Source organism: Nannospalax galili, unplaced genomic scaffold (genome assembly GCF_000622305.1).
Source record: "Nannospalax galili isolate Female #2095 unplaced genomic scaffold, S.galili_v1.0 scaffold54, whole genome shotgun sequence".
Lineage (NCBI taxonomy): Eukaryota > Metazoa > Chordata > Mammalia > Rodentia > Spalacidae > Nannospalax > Nannospalax galili.
In genome coordinates this window covers 10,460,219-10,481,324 of record NW_008341028.1, presented here as the reverse complement: position 1 = coordinate 10,481,324, position 21,106 = coordinate 10,460,219, and the positions used below count along the sequence as shown (strand labels likewise).

At 45.4% G+C, this 21,106-nt stretch overlaps 1 protein-coding gene across 12 annotated transcripts in view; it reads left to right on the top strand.

The window, feature by feature from the left end:
• Positions 1-2,005, top strand: part of Tle3 (TLE family member 3, transcriptional corepressor) — a 48,684-nt gene extending 46,679 nt beyond the window's left edge. For 10 of the 12 annotated variants that reach the window (XM_008836392.3, XM_008836390.3, XM_008836387.3 and 7 more), the window contains exon 20: positions 98-2,005. In XM_008836392.3, coding sequence (XP_008834614.1) covers positions 98-205 — 108 coding nt within the window. In that variant the 3' untranslated portion in view covers positions 206-2,005. The remainder of the gene's footprint in view (positions 1-97) is intronic. The other 2 variants (XM_008836391.3, XM_017799009.2) reach the window with 1 other exon arrangement.
• Positions 2,006-21,106: the final 19,101 nt, after the last annotated feature.

Sequence of the window (21,106 nt, the reverse complement as noted above, 5' to 3'; positions counted from 1 at the left end):
CCCTGAAGCAAGTGCAGGGGAGTGCCCGGAACAAATTCCCATCTGTTTTTTCTCCACACTAACTGCCTTCCCATTTCTCCTCGTCTTCCTCCTCCAGTCTAAAGAATCCTCGTCTGTCTTGAGTTGTGATATTTCAGCGGATGACAAATATATTGTAACAGGCTCTGGTGACAAGAAGGCCACAGTTTACGAGGTCATCTACTGAACAAGGACTCTAACAGGGCTGTCAAACTCTGGGAGACACCCACGCGGCTCTGATAGGGAGACGCAGGCCAGGCCCCAAGGATGGCAGAGGAATGGGCGAGCAGCGAGCTCTGTGGGGCTGCACTCTGGAGGGCAGAGAGGATGGGCGCCCCTTCGTGGCCTGGGCTCCTGGGCATGAACTGATGTGTCTGAGAGACTCAGATGGACTCTCTCCTCTCCCCCTTACGAGTGCTGGCAGATGCTTCAAATAGACTTACCTGGAGGCTTCTGTCCCCGTTTCCCCCCACAGACACCCTCATGAGTCTCCGTCTCTTTCTCCCTTTTTTCTGACCTGTCCCCTCCACACCCTGGGTGGGGACACTGGAGTAGACCACATTGATATTCTGGGAGGGGTGTCTTGTTCCTGATTGTGCAGTGCACAAGGTTTGTGAAAAATGTAAATAAGAGAGTGCGGTTGCCGACTGGCCAGTGGGAGAGGAGGCCCCTTCCCACCGAAGCTGTGTATTTTGCCTGCTGTATTTGTAATCCACTCGTGGTGGTGGCTTTTTTTCTTTTCTTTTTTTTTAAACAGATGTTCCCATGGGCTAGGGAGGGCAGGAAGAGGAAGAGGGGTATAAAACGAGAAACTTCCTGGGAGTGGGTGAACAACCTGACCACCAGGGACGAGCACACCTCCATACGGGTTTGAGTACCAGCCAGGGCATGTTAGATGGAGTACCAAGCAGGCAGGCAGAAGGACAGACAGACTGATAGGTAGTAATGGGATGGGCCAGCCTGGGCCGCCACCCACAGGAACAGCGAGGATTTCCTGTGGGTTCCTCTGCCCTGTCTGCCTCACCATCTCTCACTCTCTCAGGCGTCTATCCATCTCTTGTCGCCCTGGACCCCATCTTTCTCTTTGGTGCACACTTAGTCACTGCAATGAGAAATGGAGGTTCAAGGGAAACCCCCTCTCTGACTCCCCAGTACAGCCTAGAAAGGATACCATGTTAGAGGGGGAACAAAGCAACTCAGCTCAGGGAGCTACCAGAGGAAAACAGCAACTGGTGTGGGTGCTTTTATTTTTATTTTTAATTTGAATAAAAAGAATTAGAAGTGATATCCTTTCATAAAATGCCTTCTCCCCTTCTCTGCTTTCAGCCCCTTCCTCTCTTCAAAGTGGGGGGAAATGGTAAACCACATGGTTGTAGAGTCTGAAAGTCTGCCTTTGGGCAGGGCAGTGGACTGGGAGCTGGGCTGGGGGACACAGCCTGGTGCACTGTGGTGACTTGCAGCTATCTGTAGGCTCAGGCAGATTACAGGTAGAATGTAATCTGCAGGTACCACCTTTTGGTACCAATGTTCGAGGTATTAGGATTGTTTTGTTTTTGTTTTTTGTTGTTTTATTAAAGAAAAGCTAAAGGCTGTGTGAGCTCTGCTGGTGAGCTCTCCATGGATGTAGCGTATGGAAGAGTTTTTATACTGCATTTTTATGGATTATTTTATAATGTGGGACTTGGTGTAGAAAGAAAGGGCTTCCTGTGAAATCTGCCCATCTCCAGGTGCTCCTGATGAGCAGCTGTCCCCAACACGACAAATCTGGACATGAAGTGGGCATGGCACCTTTGGTGAGGTGTGTCCAGAGTTTGTCCGTCTGTCTGTCTCTGGGTCTCAAATGGTCACCGTCCACCTCTTGTTAAGGCTGTAGCCAGAAGAGGTGATGAGGGTAGAAGAAAGTTATTCCTGAAGAAAAAAAAAAGAAAATTGAAAAGTCATTGTAATGAGCTGTTTTTATATTTTTAAAAGTTGCTATTTAAAGGTTGGTTTGGTTGTTGTGTTTTAATTGCCTTTTCTCTCCAGTGTGTGGGTCATGCCTGGGAAGGCTTAGGGCCACTTGGATTCTAGAACCTGGGTAGCCTGTCATAGAGCCCCACATCTATGTCATGTCAAAGCCACACTCTCCTCCACCCTCTAAAAAGTCTTGATTGTTCAGGGCTCTTGGGCTTTCTAATCCTGCATCATCTCCCCATCTAAGCACCCAACAGAGGGATAAGAACTCCTGGTTGAGATAGGTCCCAAGGGCCAGGCAGGCCAGCTGGTAGCACCAGAGTTGCATAGGGCTTGTCCACACAAAGCTGTTTGGATAAAACATTAAGGAATTTCATAGTATATGATCATCAGAATCCCCGAACAAAAAACTAGACCATTATTTTTAAAGCTTAATAAATTTAGGTGTAACAGGGCATTCAATCTCTGGGTCACAAAGGTGTGCTTTTCATGGTTAAGACAGAGCAAGGCAGGAAAGGCTGAGTCTATCCCCAGGAGGCAGGGCCAGGTGGGAGGGCAGAGGAGATTGAGAGTTCTCAGTCTTTCGTGTCACTACTGACAAAAGCCTTAAGTAGGACCCAGGGTTTGCAGTTCCCAGCTTGGTACCATGTCCAAGTCATTATCAATCATACCAACAATTGCCTGCTACCCCTTCATTGCTAAAGGGGAACAACACTAGAAGTTACATTGAGGGTCTCAGAATGAAGTCTGCCTAGAGCAAACAGCTGCCTACTTAGGTCATTGGCTGGAGAGGGGACTGGCCACAGGGAAAAGGAACACAACTGGAGGTTTCAGCTCCATCCTATTTGTGGCCCCTCTGGACCAGCCTCACTCAAGAGAGAACTGGAGGGGGTGGGGATGGTTATAATAGCCAAAAGTTGGTTGAAGTTTGGGTTTAATGGCCCCAGGGGAGTGGAGGGAAAGGTAGCTTACTAGTGAACACAAATGTGCAGGTATGTTATACAAAGGACTCCCATTTCTGAGTCTGACAAGACATAAGCCAGACTCAGTTCCTATCCCAGAAGCCCAAGTGTAAGTGGAAGGTGCCATTCAGGGGCTGTGGCTTCCAAACACCACAGTGTTGTTTCCACCCACCAGCCTCAAGCACAGCAAGCCTCTGCTACTCCAGTGTTCACTGCTTCCTCAGGTCACCCACCTGCCCTTCCTCCCCTCTGCTCAGCACTTTGGCCTCTTCTGGGAGCTCCTTAGAAATCAGACTGCATTTTTCATGATCTGCAGGTGCAGAAAAAGGTTTGCCAAGTGCTCTCCTAATGAATCCACAGTAAACAATTCTGCCACCATCCTTAACCTCTGCACTCTTAATGGGGTGGCAGGGGGCCTTGGTGTCATTTTCTAGGCTTTAAAAAAAAAGTCACCCCCAGACTGTTTGGTCTTATGCAAAAATCTAGACAATCAGCCTGTGCAGTGTTTCTTGTGTCTGCCTGTGAGTCTCCATAGCCAAGTCTACCCAGCTCAGACCTTCATGAATTTTCAGTGTCTGGGAAATGATGCCTAGAGTTCTTATACCACTTGTTCAAAGCAATATGTTGTTCAATGGGAGTGGGGGGGTATTGAGTTCTCATTCCCATGGCTATGTGCAGGTGTCCAGGGCATCGCTGGTGGCAGCTAACTAGACCACTTCAAGCTTCTCATAGCACAGCGTCCTGACATTCTCCCCCCACCCCCAGGTACCCTCTATCCCCAGCCTAGGGAAGTGATTGTTTAAGTCTTGGAGCCCATGGGAAGGTATGAAGGCCCAGAGACCTCCATGTTGGAGCTAAAAGGGTTCTTCACACAGCTCTTAGGTGTTATGAAATAGCCACTGGATGGCTCAAGATGATCATAATAGTTTTGTTTTTTTTAAAAAACTTTGTGACAGAGTGGTGGTGCACACCTTTAATCCCAGCCCTCGGGAGGCAGAGGCAGGCAGATCTCTGTGAGTTCAAGGCCAGCCTGGTCTACATAGTTCCAGGACAGCTGGGGCTGCAGGGAGACCCTGTCTCAAAAAGACTGAAAAAAAAAAAAAACAAACAAAACCCCAAAAAACTGTGACAGTGAACATCCTTCTAAATATAAAGTATGGTTAATTTTTTTTCTTTTTTTCTTTTTGGTCTTTTTTTTTGAGACGGTCTCCCTGTAGCCCCAGCTGACCTGGAACTGAGAGAGATCCACCTCTGCCTCCTGAGTGCTGGGATTAAAGGAGTAAGCCACTATGCCCGGCCTTCAATTTTTATACTTTTATCTTTTAACAATTATTTGACACTAGGTTTTTGATGTTTTGGTTTTTGGTCCAAACAATATAAAAGATAGACTATACTCATTTCAAACTATTGTATCAGCCAGGCCTGATGTCTCTTGTAATCCCAGTACCTAGGAGGCTGAGGCAAGAAGATTACTGTGAATTTTCAGCTAGCCTGGGCTATGTAGTGGGTTTCAGGTCAGCTTGGGCTACAGAGTATCCTCCTCCAACTCTGAAAAAGAAATAACGCCACAATAGCCTTTGATGTTTGAAGAGATATCTATGCTGAGTCCCTTGATTTTATACACAGGACATTTAAGGCCCAGAAAGAGTTAGTGACTTAACCTTGAGTCACAGCCCAAGCCAAGATTGTGACTGTGCTCATTGCCTGTCACACACTCAGGATAGGAAGTGAGAAGGGAGCTGCCAAGTGAACAGGACTCAACAAGCTCATTTGGAGGATTATAATCCAGGAAGTGAGAAATTTCCTGGGCCTTCTCCAGTAGGAACACTGGAAAGATTTCTCATGGAAGTGAGATAGCCCAGAGCAGTCATGTGAACATTCTAGAACTCGCCTACTCTTCTTGCTTACCCTTCCACCATCATCCACTTATCCATTGCTCACTCTCTGACCTATCCATCCATCCATCCATCCATCCATCCATTGCATTCTTAGGTGATAAAATCTATGTACCAGATCAGAGGCTAGTTGCTAAGATGCAAGGATCCATAAGGCAATGCCTTCACAGAACTCCCAGCTATTGGGAAAGACAGTCACAAAAACTAATTTCTACACAGTGAGATGAGCAAGAGATGTAGAGCAAGGGGACCCTGGGAGGATCAAGAGCTAAGCACACCTGAAGGATACAGGTGGTGTGCCAAGGGAAGTGAGAGGAATGCTCCAGGGAGAAGGATCAGCATGTGCCGTGGTCTGAGGAAGAAGCATGGTCCTGCCGTGCCCTACCCAACCCCATCTAGTTCCTCCTGCTCCTTCTTCCCTACTGTTCCAGTCCACCTTCGCAAGTCCCAGCTCTTGCTCTTCCCAGTTAATGCTCCCCAGTCCAGAAAGCAGTCTAGGAGTTCAGACTGAACAGATTGGTGAGTCTAAGAGGGTTCTACCTTAGCCAAAAGAGGTAGACAAGGGAGAGGAAGATGGAGCAGGGCTGCAGCTCAGGAGCAAAGAGATCAATACCCATGCTGGCCTCTCAGCATCTGGGCCTTCAATGTAAGTGGCTTTAAAAGCCCTGGGGATATGTTCACTGGATCTCACCCAGGCTCTTATCTGGATGGCACACTTATTCTAAGCTGGCCACCACATCCCCAAAGTTACCTTCTGAGCCAGATCATTCCCCTGCTCAACCCCCACTCCCCTCATAGCTTATGTCCTAAATGCTCAATTTATCTAGGCCTGGACCCTGCATCTCTAGATGTGCCCTAGAACATTGTTCTCGCCTGCCCTCACATGCCAGTCACCCACCATTGCTACTGCCCTAGAAAGCAAAGCTTGCCCACGTTAGGCTTTGAATGTGTTCCACTTTCAGCCAATCATGCCCTATATCCTTCTTTGAGCTCCTCATTCTTGAGGTCACAGGCTCTGTGTCCCTTCCTCCTAGACGTCTCCCTTGACTCCCCATTTCCGTGCTGCTTTATGTTCCCACGGCAACCTCTGCCAGCTCAATGAAGCACATATCAAGCGTGGCCTATCACAGTTTAATTTCACAAGTCCATCAATCCTGATGCCTGACCCTCCTGCCAGACAGTAAACTCGGTGAGCAAGACTTGTGTCTCCAGAGCTTAGCACATTCCAGCACTCAGGAAGTGTTAGGTGAGTGAATTAGTATGTGATGAAGACAATAGTTAATATCCTAGAGTGCTTAGTGTTTTAGTCAGAGCTTTGTGAATATTTTCTTGTATATACTGGTAACTGCCCTATAAGATCGTCACTATTGCTCTGTTCACTTTATAAACGAGTGAACTTTATGAATGTGTTCCATGTGCCCAGCCTCATGTGGATGTAGAGTTTGTATGACATTGCCACTAGGGTGGACGGATGGGTGGATGGATGGATGGATGCATGGATGGATGGATGGAGACTTGGGGTATGTGGATGGATGGTAGATTGACTGCATCATGAGAACTGGTTCAGTCTCAGAACTGATTACTTAGGTAGAAGAAATTAGAGATCATGGGGTGAAGAGCACAAGGGGAAAAAAGCCCAGAGACAAAAGCCCCTGTCCAGCCAGGGTCTTTGAAAGTTCAGAACTTCCTGAACATGCTCACCCTGGAGCTTCTCTCCTGTGATGATTAAGATAAGAATACCTACTGATGGTGGGTCACACCATCCCATAAGTTAAGGCTCAGATAAAATAAATAGATAAATAAATAATAAATAAATAAATAAATAAATAAAATAAAGGGAGAAAGAAGAAAGCACAGGCCTCTCCCTGCCTCCTGGCTGTTACAAGGTGAACAATTTTGCACCTCTACCACCATGATGCACTGTATTACCATAGCCCAGAAACAGCAGCTGTCTACCATGGGCTGAAACCTCTAAAATCATGAGCCAAAATAAGTTTTTAATCTTTTCAGTTGTCCTCTAGGTGTTTTGTCACAATAATGAAAAGTCGAACACACCTTTCCAGACAGCTCAGGCAGGGCAGAGCTGATGGCTCTGAAGTGGGATCTTGGGGATTTGGCGGCTATATGAAGTCAGATGACAGGGCTTATAGCCTTGTCTCTCCTGGAAATCACAGATAGATGTTGTCCCTTGCGGGTGTGTGGTTGTGTAGTTCTAGGTCTCAAGTCTGCTAATTATGTTATTAGACTTGAAAAGAGCAAGACTGGAATGTCCAGTTCAGGAAATAAAACAGCGAGCTAAGAAGGAGTTCCTTTACCTATGTGGACACAGACGTTCTGGACTAAGGGCTGAGAAGATGGCTCAGTGGTTAGAGTGCTTGCTGTCCAAGCACCTGGACCTGAGTTCAAATCTTAAAGTGCTGGGCATGGTGGTGAGTGTCTAACTACATCTGTGGGGGCCTGAGATAAGTAGACCCTGGGAGGCTTGCTGGCCAGCCAGTCTCGATGAAATGGTGAGCCCGAGGTTCAATGAGAGCTTATCTCAAAAAATAAGGTGAAGCATTAAGAATGACCTCCAAATGCTAGCTTCTGGCCCCACATATGCCTGTACAGGTGAGCACACCCATGCACACACATACATACACCACACACATGAAACACACACAAAACAATGTGGCATGCTAAATCAATTTTACTAGCATAAATGAAAGAGGGAACCTGCTAAGATAATAAATAATACCTTAAAGGGCAGAATGTGAAGTTTCCAGTGCAGAGCAGCCTCCTAAAATTCCATAAAGCAAAGCCAAACCTAGGAAAGGATTGGGAGGCTTTAACACACCACTGAAAGGGACAGGTAGAACACACTGAGAGAAATAAACAGGATAGAAAAGGTTTGAAGAACAAAATTAACAGACTTAAGGCACAGAGTCTCACAACCAACTTTTGGCGAGCATACATTATTTTTGAGGACACAAGGAAGGCTCAGTATTATCAATGAAATGAAGCAGAGAAAAGATTTTATAAAAATTGACACCCATTCATGACATTTCTTAAAATATCAGAGTAAAATTTTTTTTAAAAATTAAGCTACTATGGACAGGTATACTAGCCCTATAGCCAAATATTAGATAATGATCATGTTTTAGAAATATTTTAGCAAAAAAAAACCACACCAAGAATATTCTTTTTATGATTAAAAATTTTCATTACCACATATGAGTTTCATTATGGTCTTGTCATGCATGTACTTTGATGATATTCACCCCCAAAATTCTTTATGTGGAGACTTCTACCCAATGCAATAAGACAATAAAGTGATAAACACAGGTATAATGATTGACGTGAAACAAGGTTATTATTTGCAGGTGATCTGTCTACGCATCTAGAGACTACACAAACAAATAGAAAATCTAGTCGAGAGACTGGATCCAAGATCAACATTCATTAACCAATAACACTCCTTTCTATAAGCAGGACCCAATGCGAATTGCAACATGAAGGAAAAACGCAGTTACAGTAACAACAAAAACGACCTATGAATATGTCTAAGTAATACTACTGTGTTGGTTTGAAAGAGAAATGTCCCCCATAGGTGCAAGTAATTTGGACACTTGCCGTATGATCCCAGCAGGTGGCATTGTTTGGGGAGGTCATGGACTCTTTAGAAGGTGTGGCCATGCTGGAGGGAGTGCGTCACTGGGGGTGGGCTTTGAGAGCTCATAGTCTGATCCCACTTCTTGTTTGCTCTCTCTGCTTCTTTGCTGTTGGAGATGCAAGCTTTCTGCTGCTTGCCAGGCCTCGCTGCCATGATGGACTCTTGGCCCTCTGGTGCCATAAGCCCAGATAAACTCTTCCTTCTGTAAGTTGCCTTCATCATGGTGTTTTATCACAGCAACAGAGAAGTAATACAGCTAAATAGGATCTTTATTTAGAAAACCACACATTTCAAAAAAGGAGTTGAAAATCTGTAGATCACAAATAGAACTAGTGAGTGACAAGAAATTTGATTCCATTAAAAAAAGGTGCCTTTCCTAACAATCTGTAAATGTAATAATATTAAGCAAAATCCAAACAGGATATTTTCTGGGTAATTTGATACCAAAATGTAAATGAAGATACTAAAATATCAAATACGACCTTGAAGAGGAATAAAGGAGGAAGGAGGGCTGCCAGGTATTAAGACTTCATTAAGCAACAATAGGTAGGAAATTGTGCTGTTGGTGAAGTGTAGACAATATACCAGTGAAACAGAATGCAGAATCCATCAACAGGCTCTGTAGAGGAGAAGGTGCCTGCATCATAGATGGCGGCAGCTTCAGAGGGTGGAAATACAGTAAATAACAAATAGTTTCTAGATAACAATCCACCTCTCCCCGGTCCCATGGTGCTGGAGTCTAACCTGGACCTCCTAACCCTGGACATGCTAGGCAAGTCTGTCACTGAGTTACATTACCAACCAATAGGCCATGTTTCTGGTGGGAAGATAGATCTCTATCTCACACAATACACAAAATTTAATTCTAGAGGAATTGAAAGCTTTTAGCTTTTGAGACAGAATATTTGAGAATGTATTGGTCAGACTTTGCTTGCTGTGACAAAATATCTAACCTAAACAACTGCACGGGGTGGAATTTACTTTGGCTCACAAGTTTAGAAGTTTCAAGTCACAGTCCTTGGGTCTGTCCATTCTGGGCCAGTAGCAGAAGCAGAACATCATGGCAGTTAACAGGGAGATATGGCAGAGGCTAGCCACATGATAACTGACAGGAAGCAGAGGCAGCTGTAACAGGACAGGGCTAGGGCAAGAAACAGCTCTGAAGGAAAGACCTCCAGGGACCTACTTCCTCCAACCAAGCTTCACCGTCCACAGTTCTACCTCTCAGTATTCTACTCAGATTTTGAGTTCACTGATGGGCTGATTTATTCATGAAAACAGAGTCCCCCGTGTCCAATCACATTGCCAAAGCTCATCAGCGGGCAGCAAGACTCCAATATAGGAGCTTGCTGTGGTCATGTATTCAAACCATAGCAAAGAACAACCTCCATGCTGAGGAGTTTCAAAGGATCAAAGGATCGTTGAACAAGACTTAGAACAACAAACCTATAATGAGATAGATCAATTTGATTAAATTAAAAGTCAAAATACCTGTACAATAAGAAATAATAAACAAGAAAACATTAAAAATGGCAGAACCAATCTAAGAATACCAATCTAAGTGGTACCTAGATTGTATAACAAATTCTGACTCTTCCAAGTCAGTACAGGAATGCAAACAACCTAAAAGGGTGGGTAAAGGACACTGATGGAGTCACAGGAGAGGAAGCCCAAAGGGCTAGTGTGAAAAGTCCCTGTCTCTCTACTTCTCATGAACTGCAAACTGAAATACAGATTCAACAACCTACTCCCATTGGATTAGCAAGTCATGAGTTGTACAATAAGAAGCTTCTAGGAGGATAGAGACCCATTAGTCTTGTCAAATACTTTCCCAGAGCATAAACTGGTTCAACCACTCTGTAGACCTATTTGGCCATAGTGACGTGGAAGCGACATGACTCTAGGACCTGGCAACTCCACATCCAGGAATGAACTCTAGGGAAACTCTTCAGCAAGTTCACAGAAAAGTGTGGACAGAACCTTCACTGCCTCCTCGTTTGAGCAAAAGTCACTGGGAACAACCCATTCCGTAATGGGAGGCAGCATTGTTATTTCAAATCAATGGATTTTTCTGTATGATAAAATCATTCATAGGTATTAAAGTGTACAAGCCAGGGTTTTATATATCAATTTAGATCAGTCTAAAAAATAAAATGTTATGTGAAAAGAGCAAGTCTCTGCTATGTGATTCTATTTATGTAAAACATCAATCCACACTTCTTTATTAGTGCCCAGACATTAGATAGGTAGGGGCTGGATAGATTAGATGGATGCTAGATGGATAGTTGCTAGATGATAGATACAGGATAGATAGATGAATAATAGATGGTCTGATAGACTATAGGTAAGTATAGATGATATGGATAGGTGAGGGTAAAACCAGAGATTTTGTTAGTGTTCAAAGACAGCTGTCTCATGCAGAGACAATGTGGATTAGATTTGCTTAGCTTTTCACCTACACCACTAAGAAAGGAAAGGAAGGGAGGAATGGGAGTTGGTAGAATTCAGCTCCACCTATCACATTTTATTATGTTTTAAAATGGAAGTTTAGGAGTGTGACTCAGTGGTAGCGTGCTTACCTTGTATTCCATTTATGTGGCCCTGTGTTTGATCTTCAACAATGAAAAAAAGGACAAAGCTAAACAAACTGAAGAAAATTGTTCAAATGTTCACAGTTTAAGAGTTCTTGTGGTGGTTGGATAATGTATTGTTTTCTAAATTTGAAATGTTTCATAAGTAAAGATTTAAGTAAGGGAAATAAAGCCTGCAGGATCAGAATTCTATCAAGAATCACCTCTATGGTATTTTCTGGTGACTACAAGGGGCCTGGGGTAAGGACGGCATGTCCAGTGGCAGAGAAGAAAGCTCATTGTACTGACTGAGTCACATATGCCAATGGATTGCTCCAGTCTCCAGTCCAGCATCTTCTCACCCACCAAAAGATGAAGACTGTGTGAGCCAGCCCTGGGTGCTTTGCTCTGCTAGTGGTTTTGTTAGTATTCAAAGACTCATACAGAGACAAGGTGGATTAGATTTGTTTAGCTTTTCTCTTCCTGAAGCAATGAGTTTGTTTTGGTTATTTTGTTTGTTTTTTTTTGTCTTTTCAAGACAGGTTTCCCTGTAGCCCCAGCTGGCCTTGAACTCACAGAGATCCGCCTGCCTCTGCCTCCAAAGTGCTGGGATTAAAGGCAAGAGATGACTCAGCAGTTAAGAGCTTTTACTTCTCTGTAGAGAACCCAGGTTTGGTTCCCTATATCCACATTGGGCACCTCACAACTGCCTCTGACCTCTGAGGGAAACTGTATTTGCAGGCACATACCCACACATGCACATGATTAAAAATAATATAAAATCTTAAAAAAAACCAAAGATGCCTGGCGTGGTGGTACACGCCTGTAGTCCCAGCACTTGGGAGGCAGAGGCAGGCGGATCTCTGTGAGTTCAAGGCCAGCCTGGTCTACATAGTGAGCTCCAGGACAGCTCAGGCTACAGGGAGACCCTGTCTCAGACCAAAAAATAAAAAATAAAAAAATAAAAAATAAATGAAATGCCAAACAGAAAATATTAGAAATAGTGTAATGACTCCACATACTGATCACCCAACTTCAGTACTTGTCAGCTCAGGAACTCTCACCCATCTATCCTAGTTCTTCTCATTCAGTTAGCCCCACTCGAGTGTTATCTAGGAAATTCTAGATATTCATTATTGAATTAGTAAGTATTTTAGCATATCCAAAAGGCAGATGTTTTAAGATACAACTCTGACACTAGTATACCATAACCTAACAAATTAATAATAATTTTAAGTATGATTGTTACACTTCAGTGTATGTGCCCCTCCCAGGCTTGTGTGTTTGAACACTTGGTCCCTGGCTGGTAGTGCTGTTTTGAGAGGTTGATGAGCCTTGGAGACTTGTGGTATCTCTGGCAGAAGTAGGTCATTGGGGGTAGGCTTTGAAGGTGATATCCACTTCCGGTCCCTGCCTGAGCTCTCTGCTTCCTGTTCTACCAAGGTATAAGACGAGCTGCTTAGCTTTCCCACCACCATGCCTCCCTCACCATAATGGACTGAAACTGTGAACCAAAAAAACATCCTTTCTCCCTTAAGTTGCTTCTGCAGACATTTGTCACAGGGTGAGAATAAATGCAGCCATCAAATAAAATCCCCGGTCTAGAGTCTAAGTTCCTAGTCTCATGTCACAATTTGGTAACATGTCTTTATTTGACTTAGAATCCAAATAAAGTCCATGTCTTTTAGTTCTCTCTCTCTCTCTCTCTCTCTCTCATTGAAAGAACCAAATTATCCTTAAAGCTTCACACAGCCTGAAGTTTGCTGATTACTAAATTGTAGCTAGATCCTAGATCCTGATTAGATTCAGGCTTGATTTGGGGAGTGGCAAGAACACATCCTAGACGCCATAGGAAGCTCATAGTATCTGTGTGTTTCTCCTTAGGTATACTAGCCATTACTGATAATTATATAAATTCATTAAATCATTAGTGTAGCTGGAATCCTAGGCCAGATGTCCAGGTCTGGGTTATCCCAATAAATTAGGTCCAGCTGTTTACTCCAGAAACCAAACAGAAAAGTAATAGTGGAACAGATTTTAATCAATAGTGCCATTTGGGAAAGATGGAGATGCAGCACCTCAGCCCATTTTCCTGATTTTTGACAAAATAATTCCCACTATAAACTAGTAAAAATACCCAATTAGCCATGTGGAGGTTACTTTTCTTTTGCATATAATGCATACTCAGGCCATATTGTGTCTAATAATACTCTTTTCTTTAGTTATTGAGTTTAATGCTGTAGTTAGATGAATCATCTAGAATTCTCCATAGAGGCCTTCCTCATAGTGCAACCTTAGAATTTCCCATCTTTACATAAATTACAATAGAGATCTTCCAAACACCTGAGTTCCTTAAAGCAGCTTGTATCTCTTCCTATTATTTGGTACAGCTGTTCCTGAATAATTTCAAATTTCTTTGTCAAAAGCAAATGGCCTAATTCCAGAATCTGAAAGAGTTCAACCAAGAAACAAGAAAGAATAAGGTCCCATGTGCCATACCGGAAAAGGTCTTACCAGGGATATTAGAGTCGATCCACACAATTATTTCTCTGCTTCAGCAAGTAGTGGTAGAAAGAAGCCAATAGGGGCCTGTAGTTGAAAAATTAGAAAAAGTCTCAAGAATAAAAGGAATTCTAGGGGCTGGAGAGATGGTTCAGCAGTTAAGAGCACTGGCTGCCCTTGCAAAGGACTTGGGTTCAGTTCCCAGCATCCACATGGTGGCTTATAACTATGTAGGACTCCTGTTCCATGAGTTCCAATGCCCTCTTCTGGCCTCTATGGGCACTCCATGCAGGTGGTGCACATGCATGCATATAGGCAAAACACTCATACACATAAAAAATATCTAAAAATATAAATCTCAGCAATGTGTGGGACCACTCAGTCTTTTCATTTGACAGTGATCTGCTGTCACTGGCTAATGTTCAAAATGTATTCTTTCTCCTGGCTGGCTCACCAAAACTTGTTGTGAGAATGTTAGGACAAAAGCCAGCCCCATTCCTGACAGTCATCATCCTATAGGTGAGACCTGTAGGGAAGAACTTTAATCAGTGGGATTTTGTTAGGGAAAACAGCCTCAGTAAGCCCACATCTGAGTGCAAGGCACTGAGATTTCATAGGAAAGGGAAACAGCGATAGAGCTTGGAGATTTGCAAAGATGGCAGCGCAGGCGACTGTGACCAGGTCAGTGAGGTGACTGAGAAGTTGTTATTGCCATCGTTCCATGAAGAAAGCAATCTGGTTCCTGCCAGATGATTGCTCCTGCTCTGCAATATCACCTTTAAGGGGTGATCTCATCATGGGTGATCTGTCCTGCAAGGCTTGCTGCTGCTTCAGGGTATTGATCCATCTTGTCATTCTCAGAACCCAGAGTAACTGCAGAAGAGAGTGACTCAGGAGGATAAAAACATGTCAAGAGGCAAAGCAGAGGCAGAGGGGGACAGAATGGAATTAGTGAGGCTGGTGACAAGTGCCTTTTCATTGGAGCTACAAGAAGGTGGTTGTGTTCTAGTTACATCCTGTGAGGGCCTGAATATGGAATGTGCCCCCCCTTACAGGCTCCAAGTATTTGAACACTTTGTCCCCAGTTGGTGTTGTTTTCGGAGGATTTAGGAGGCGTGCCCTTGCTGGAGGAAGTGCATCCCTGGGGGCAGGCTGTGAGCATATATAGCCATGCCCACTTACAGTCTGTCTTTCTCTCTTCCTGTGCCTGCGCTCAGCTCTCTGTTCCAATTGCCTCCTGCCATGACTTCCCACCATGATGGACTCTTATCCTCTGAACTGTAAGCCCAATAAACTCTTCCTTCTATAAGTTTCCTTGGTCATAGTGTTTTATCACAGCAACAGAAAAGTAATTAATAAACATCCTTTTTATTGAGACAGTATCTCTCTGCAGCCCCAGCTGGCCTGGAACTCACTACATAGATCAGGCTGACTTCAGTCTCACAGAGATCTGCCTGCTTCTGCCTTCTGAGTGCTGGGACTTAAGGCGTGCAGCACCATGCCCTGTGTGTCCCTTCTTTTTAATCTCCTTGCTATAAAGAGAAACTGTTTCCTCTCCTCAACCATTTTGCAGTATGTACAGGAAATGCAGGATAAAAAGCTAGATGTATGGCCAGGCGTGGTGATGCATGCCTTTAATCCCAGCACTTGGGAGGCAGAGGCAGGCGGATCTCTGGGAGTTCTAGGCCAGCCTGGTCTCCATAGTGAATCCAGGCCAGCTGGGGCTACAGGGAGACCCTGCATCAAAAAGACAAAAAAAGAAAAAAAAGAAAAAGAAAAAAGCTAGATTTATGAGACTGGAGAGATGACTCAGTGGTTAAGAGCACTATTTTCTCTTACAGAGGACCCAGGTTCGATTCCTAGCACCTACATGGCAGCTAACAACTGTTTGTAACTCCAGTTCCAGAGGATCTGACCTCTGCAGGCACTGCACAAAACAGTGCATTCACATGCATGCAAACAATACACTCATACACGTAAAATAAAAATAGCAACATTTTAAAAGTTTGATTTACTTGCTTCATTTTCCAAGTTTCACAATAACAAGTTAATCCCTTAGTGACAAAAACAGCTTAAGGACAGCCGCTACTAAAGGAACTCAAAACACTAGGATCTTCAGAAGTTGACCAGCTGGACTGGAGAAATGGCTCAGTGAGTAAGGCACTTGCCTCATAAGCATGAGGACGGGCATCTGAATTCCCCAAACCTATAGAAAGTGGCAGGGAGGAGTCCACACCTGTAGTCCCAGAACTCCTACAAGATGGGAGGTAGAGATGGGAGACTCCCGGAGGGTCGAAGGCAGGCTAGCCTTGGGTATGCATCAGTGAAAAAGAGAAAGGAAAGTGAGGACTAACCCTGACTTCCACATGTGCACTGTAGTATGCCTGCTGTGCTGTGTGTGTGCTTGTCCTTACACACATGAACACATGCACACAACAATGACTTCTTAAACATTTTTATTTACTCATTTTTATTTTATGTGCTTGAGTGTTTTGCCTGGGTGTATGTAAGTGCACCCATGTAAGCAATGCCCAGAGAGGCCAGAAGAGGATGTCAGATCCCCTGGCACTGAAGTTAAGGATGGTGGTTAGCTGCCACGTGAGTGTTGGGAAGCAAACCTAGGTCCTCTACAAGATCAGCAAGTGCTCTTAACTACTGAGCCACTTCTTTAACCCCACACAAAGACTTTCCAAAAAAGTTGACCAATCAGGTTTTCTTTTCGAAAATATATGGATTTAAACAGATTTGGTACATTTCAATCCAGAGATGTTTGCCATTACTGCTTATCAGATTATCCTCATTGAGTAGTCAGTCCTGTGACACCTGAGACTTTGTGAGACCTCCTCAGCAGCATTGACATCTTCACTGCCATTTCCGGAAAGATGAGGCCCTGTCCTGGAAAGGGGGCAGCCCTTTCTCCAATGAACCTGAATCCATTCAGTGGGAAGTAGAATTAGACACCATAATCTGGATGCTAGGGGGTGCTGGGTGCTAACAAGATGGCCATTCACCCACAAATATCCTGTGTGTGTGTGTGTGTGTGTGTGTGTGTGTGTGTGTGTGTGTGTGTGTGTGTGTGTGATCCTGAGGACTACTGATTCTTGAAATATAGGGCTATAGGATTTTTATTTAACCTCACTGATCTATCTGAATCTCTCTTTCAAAATAGATTCAGTTGGGAGTGGTTCACACTACTAAGGACAATGTCAAGTTCTTCCCTTGAAGTATCCATGTGCTGCTTGGTCAGCAGTTACTGAACGCCTGAAAGATGATGCTTTCAACGAACAGTTTCCTTTCCTTAAATAGAGAAGCAGAAAGAATAGAATCTGAAAACAAGCTCAGAACTTGAAGCCATGCCTATCTACCCACCCAGTCATGCATTAATTCAGCAATGCAGGGGGTCTGGAGAGATGGCTCAGCAGTTGAGAGTGCACTGCTGTTGCAGAGGACCCGCATTCAGTTCCCAGCACCCACACTGAGTAGCTCAGAACCACCTGCCACTCCAGTACCAAGAGATCCAAAACCCTCTTCTGGTTTTTGAGGGAAATTTCATACATATGCACATCCCCCTACCACATATTCATGTATAATCAAAATATAAAATATTTTTTAAAATGGCTAGCAATGTGGGCAGATAGACTGGTGCTGGAGGCTAGGGGCATGAGAGACATGGTCCACACCCTCCCAGAATATTGCTGAAAGGGATAAAAATAAATTGTAAAATGTTGCTGTTAGCAACTAGTCACCTGGACAGCATGATGTAGGGGGTCCCAGCAGAGGAATCAGGCAACTCTTAGAAGGAACAGAAGGAGATACATCCATGAAGGCTTTGCAGAGAAGATCATGTTTGAACTGGGTATTGAAGGATGAATAGGAGTTAGTTGAGAAGAGAGCCATTTTAGACAAGCTAGTCCCTGAGCTGGTTGCCTCACTATGGCACTGACTTGTTTGTTCCCAGATGGGGTTAAAGAGCTTAAAGATCCCTTGTGGGGCTTTGCCTTAGAGGAGGCCTCCGATCTCCTCCAGGAGTGTGCAGGAGGGGAGGAAAGAAGGAGGAGAAGGGGCAGCAACAGGCTGAAGTCACTGTGGAATCTGCAAAAAGAGGCAGCACTCTTGAATAGCCCTGTTTGCAACTGCTGTATAGGAGCTACATAGATCAGCTTGTTTGTCCACGAGAGGAATTTGCATTCAAGCCTGCGTGGGGACACACTCCCTAGTCCCCAGGAAGCCCCAAGATCAGATGTTACCCAGAATCTGCCACAACTCCCCATCCCCTTTCTCAGCCCTGCTGATTGAGTGCCCACGAAGTGCAGGTGTTCAAGCCTCTGAGTTCTGACTCTAATATGGGCAGAGCCACCTGGACCCACACAATCCAAGTGTGAGGTCATTAGTAACTAATTTGCTTTGGCCTAGAATCCACTAGCCTGTGATGACTAACTTGTTTTTTAAAATTACTTCTGAAAGCAAATATCTGTCTAAAGAAGGCAACTTGATATCACAACCCTAAAGGCAAACCCAGTGTTACGGAACTGAAATGGACACTGCTCTCTGGAGTCAGTGGGATGCAAAGGAGCCTGCTAGGCCTGTCTCAAGCCCTCCCCATTCCTCTGTGTAAAGAGAGGTAAGCCAGTGTCTGGGAGGGTGGAGGACTGGGAAGGGGAGAGCTTTTCCTGCTGTGGCAGTTAATACTGTCAACTGGACAGCATCTAGAATCACCTAGGAGACAAGCCTCTGGGCATGTCTATGAGGATTATTCTGATTAGGTTAACTGAGGTAGGAAGACCCTTCTTAACTATGAGTTACACCCAAACCAAATAGGAAGGAAAGAGCTGAGCCCCAGTACTCATCTGTCTCTGTTTCCTGTGTGGATGTGGTGTGACCAGTTGCTTTAAGCCCCACGCTTTCCCTACCACCATGGATTCTACCTTTGAACTCTGAGCCAAAATAAGCCCTTTCATCCTTAAGTTACTTTCATCAACGTATTTTACCCCAGCAACAGGAAAACTACTACTCATATTCTATGGCCCTGTGGTATTCAGAGCCTTGTCATCCTATAGACCTTCACCATGCCACTGTTGGGAAAATCCTGATCTAGTCTGAATTTTTTGCTACAGATGGAGAAATTGAGGTGCAGAGACCACAGGGACTTGGACTAGAAATTTCTCAGAAGCAGGAACTGCCAGTCCAGGTCCCTTTGTGTCCCCAGTGCCCAGTTCATTTGCAGAATGGAGGACCTAGTTACTCAAGCTGGGCACTGATACCTAGGTGCTTGGATTTTGCATCACAGCTTTCCCCACCCTCCCCAGCCCCAGGCCCGCCTCCACAGCTTCCTCTTTCAGTTCTTCTTGGGGGAATTCCAGGGACTATGTCTCTCCAGCAGGGCAGTGCCCTCCTGTCTGGGTCTCATGCTTTCTACTGTGCCTCCAAGTGTCCCAGGAAGGCTGGCTTGGAAGGAGAGAAGGTCAGGAGACTGCTGCCCAGGTGACCTCACCAGCAAAGTATTGGGGTGAGAAGGCCATAGCCAGGCCCTCTCCACTCCTGGGGCCCTCAGCAGGCTGCAACTCAAGACATATACTAGACTATCACACTCTCCGTCTACCTGCCTGGGAGCCAGAATTGGAGAAATACCCTGGGGTTGGATGGGCATAGGAATGGATATGTTGGGTGAGGGTGAGCTGGAGGAGGGCAACAGTCTCCCAACCTTCCCTCCTTCCAAACCAGTCCTCCTCCCCAAGGGTATCACCTGTCTCTTCTTCCCTCTCCCCTCGGGCATCTTTGCAGTCAGCTAACATTTTCTAAGATTCACTGGGTTCCAGGCACAGACTTCAGAAACTAAGACAACCCAGCCAGAAACTGGGCGGCATGGTGGCATAAGCCTGTCATTGGGAGGCAGAGGCAGGAGGATCAGGAATTTAAGGCAGTTCTGGGCTATAACACAAGTTGCTGGGATACATGAGTCCCTGTCTCAAAAAAATACAAACAACAACAACCACCTCCCAAACACACACACACACACACACACACACACACACACACACACACACCACACACACACACCACACACCAAACAGAACAACAACAAAACTATCTGCCTTTAAGCTATTGCTGGGTTTGAAGCTAATTGAAGATGGAGAACAATCCTGCCCCAGATGACCCCAATATTTCCTGATCAGTGCTCCCAGGGTACTAGCATGAACACATTGGTCCCCATAGAAAAGGAGGTTTCCTTTGGGCTTTGGGGTCAGGCAGCTGTAGCACTTGCAAAGGTTTTGGGGGAAACATGGGAGAAGGGCACAAAGAAGAATCTCTGAGGGGTCAGACATACCCTGGGGGAGCCAGAGGGACACCGAAAGGGAGTGGGATTGAGGCTAGGAGGAAAGCACATTCTGTTGTGGCCAGTAGTGCAGGTAAGGGCAACGGGGTGGGCAGCGGGCAACTGGCAGCTGGCAGGTGAGTGTGACCTAGGCTAGGCACAGCATTCGTGAGCTGAGTGAATGACTTGGAGCAAACAGGGGTTGGGAGTGTAGCTCAGCTGATAGGATGAAGCCCTGGGTTGGGTCCTTAGCACCACTTAGACCTGGGTGTGGTGGATACCTACTTATAATTCTTCACTAGGGAGGTGGGGTAGGAAGATTCAAAGTTCAAAGTCAACTTCAGCTACAAGAGGTCAGCCTGGACTGCATGAGGCCCTGTCTCAAAAACAACAAAATAAAATCAAACAAACAAGTGTTCTGGAACAATCAAGGGAAGAGGGGTCTCAGACCCTCCTTTCCCTCCCAGACCCCCCACCACCACTGGTCCATGGGGGCTCAGAACAGACCTTTCATGGTGATAGACCTAGCACATCTGCTGGGCCAGTACACAGGAGTCCTGTTGCTTGGAAACCCAGAGCTGCAAGCCTGTGTTCTGGGAGACCTGGGACACTGCTGCCCCAGGAAAGGCAGTTCTGTTTATGCCTCTCAGCCTCATGCTAGCAAAGGCTTCACCTTACACTTCTGCCTCCACATCCCCTATAAGCCCTTCTTGGTAGCCATGACCAGAGTCTATCCATGTCTGGGGTGTTGTCCTGTGTTCTGATCTCACCACAGCCCTGCCCGGTGTCCTTACATTGCTCGATGGCCCCTTCTGTCACCACCTATGATTTTCTGGACCCTCCAGACTCTGGGGCGTGAGCTTGGCTCCTCCAGTTCCTTGCAGCTGAGTGTGGCCCCAAATTTCCACATCCCTCTGTATATCCCCAGGGAAAATCAGAGAGGGTCCGATCTGTGATGCCCTTGGAGACTGGCTTGATTGATCCTTAGTGTATCTATGTCTCAGTTTCCTCATGTGGAACACGGAGGGGAAACTGGGTCTCAGAATCCCAAGCTGTGTCACGGTGGACAGAGACTGGGGAGCAGCTTTATCCCTGCCCCTCCACAACCCCATTTCAGATGCTGGGTGTCAGGCGCCATCTCCATGTGGAGGGGTTTAGAACCCCCACTCACACTGTCCTGAGCGTACCCTGTCCAAGTCCTGGCCCATCCCCTGGCAGCTCATTTCAGCTCTGTGGGCCAC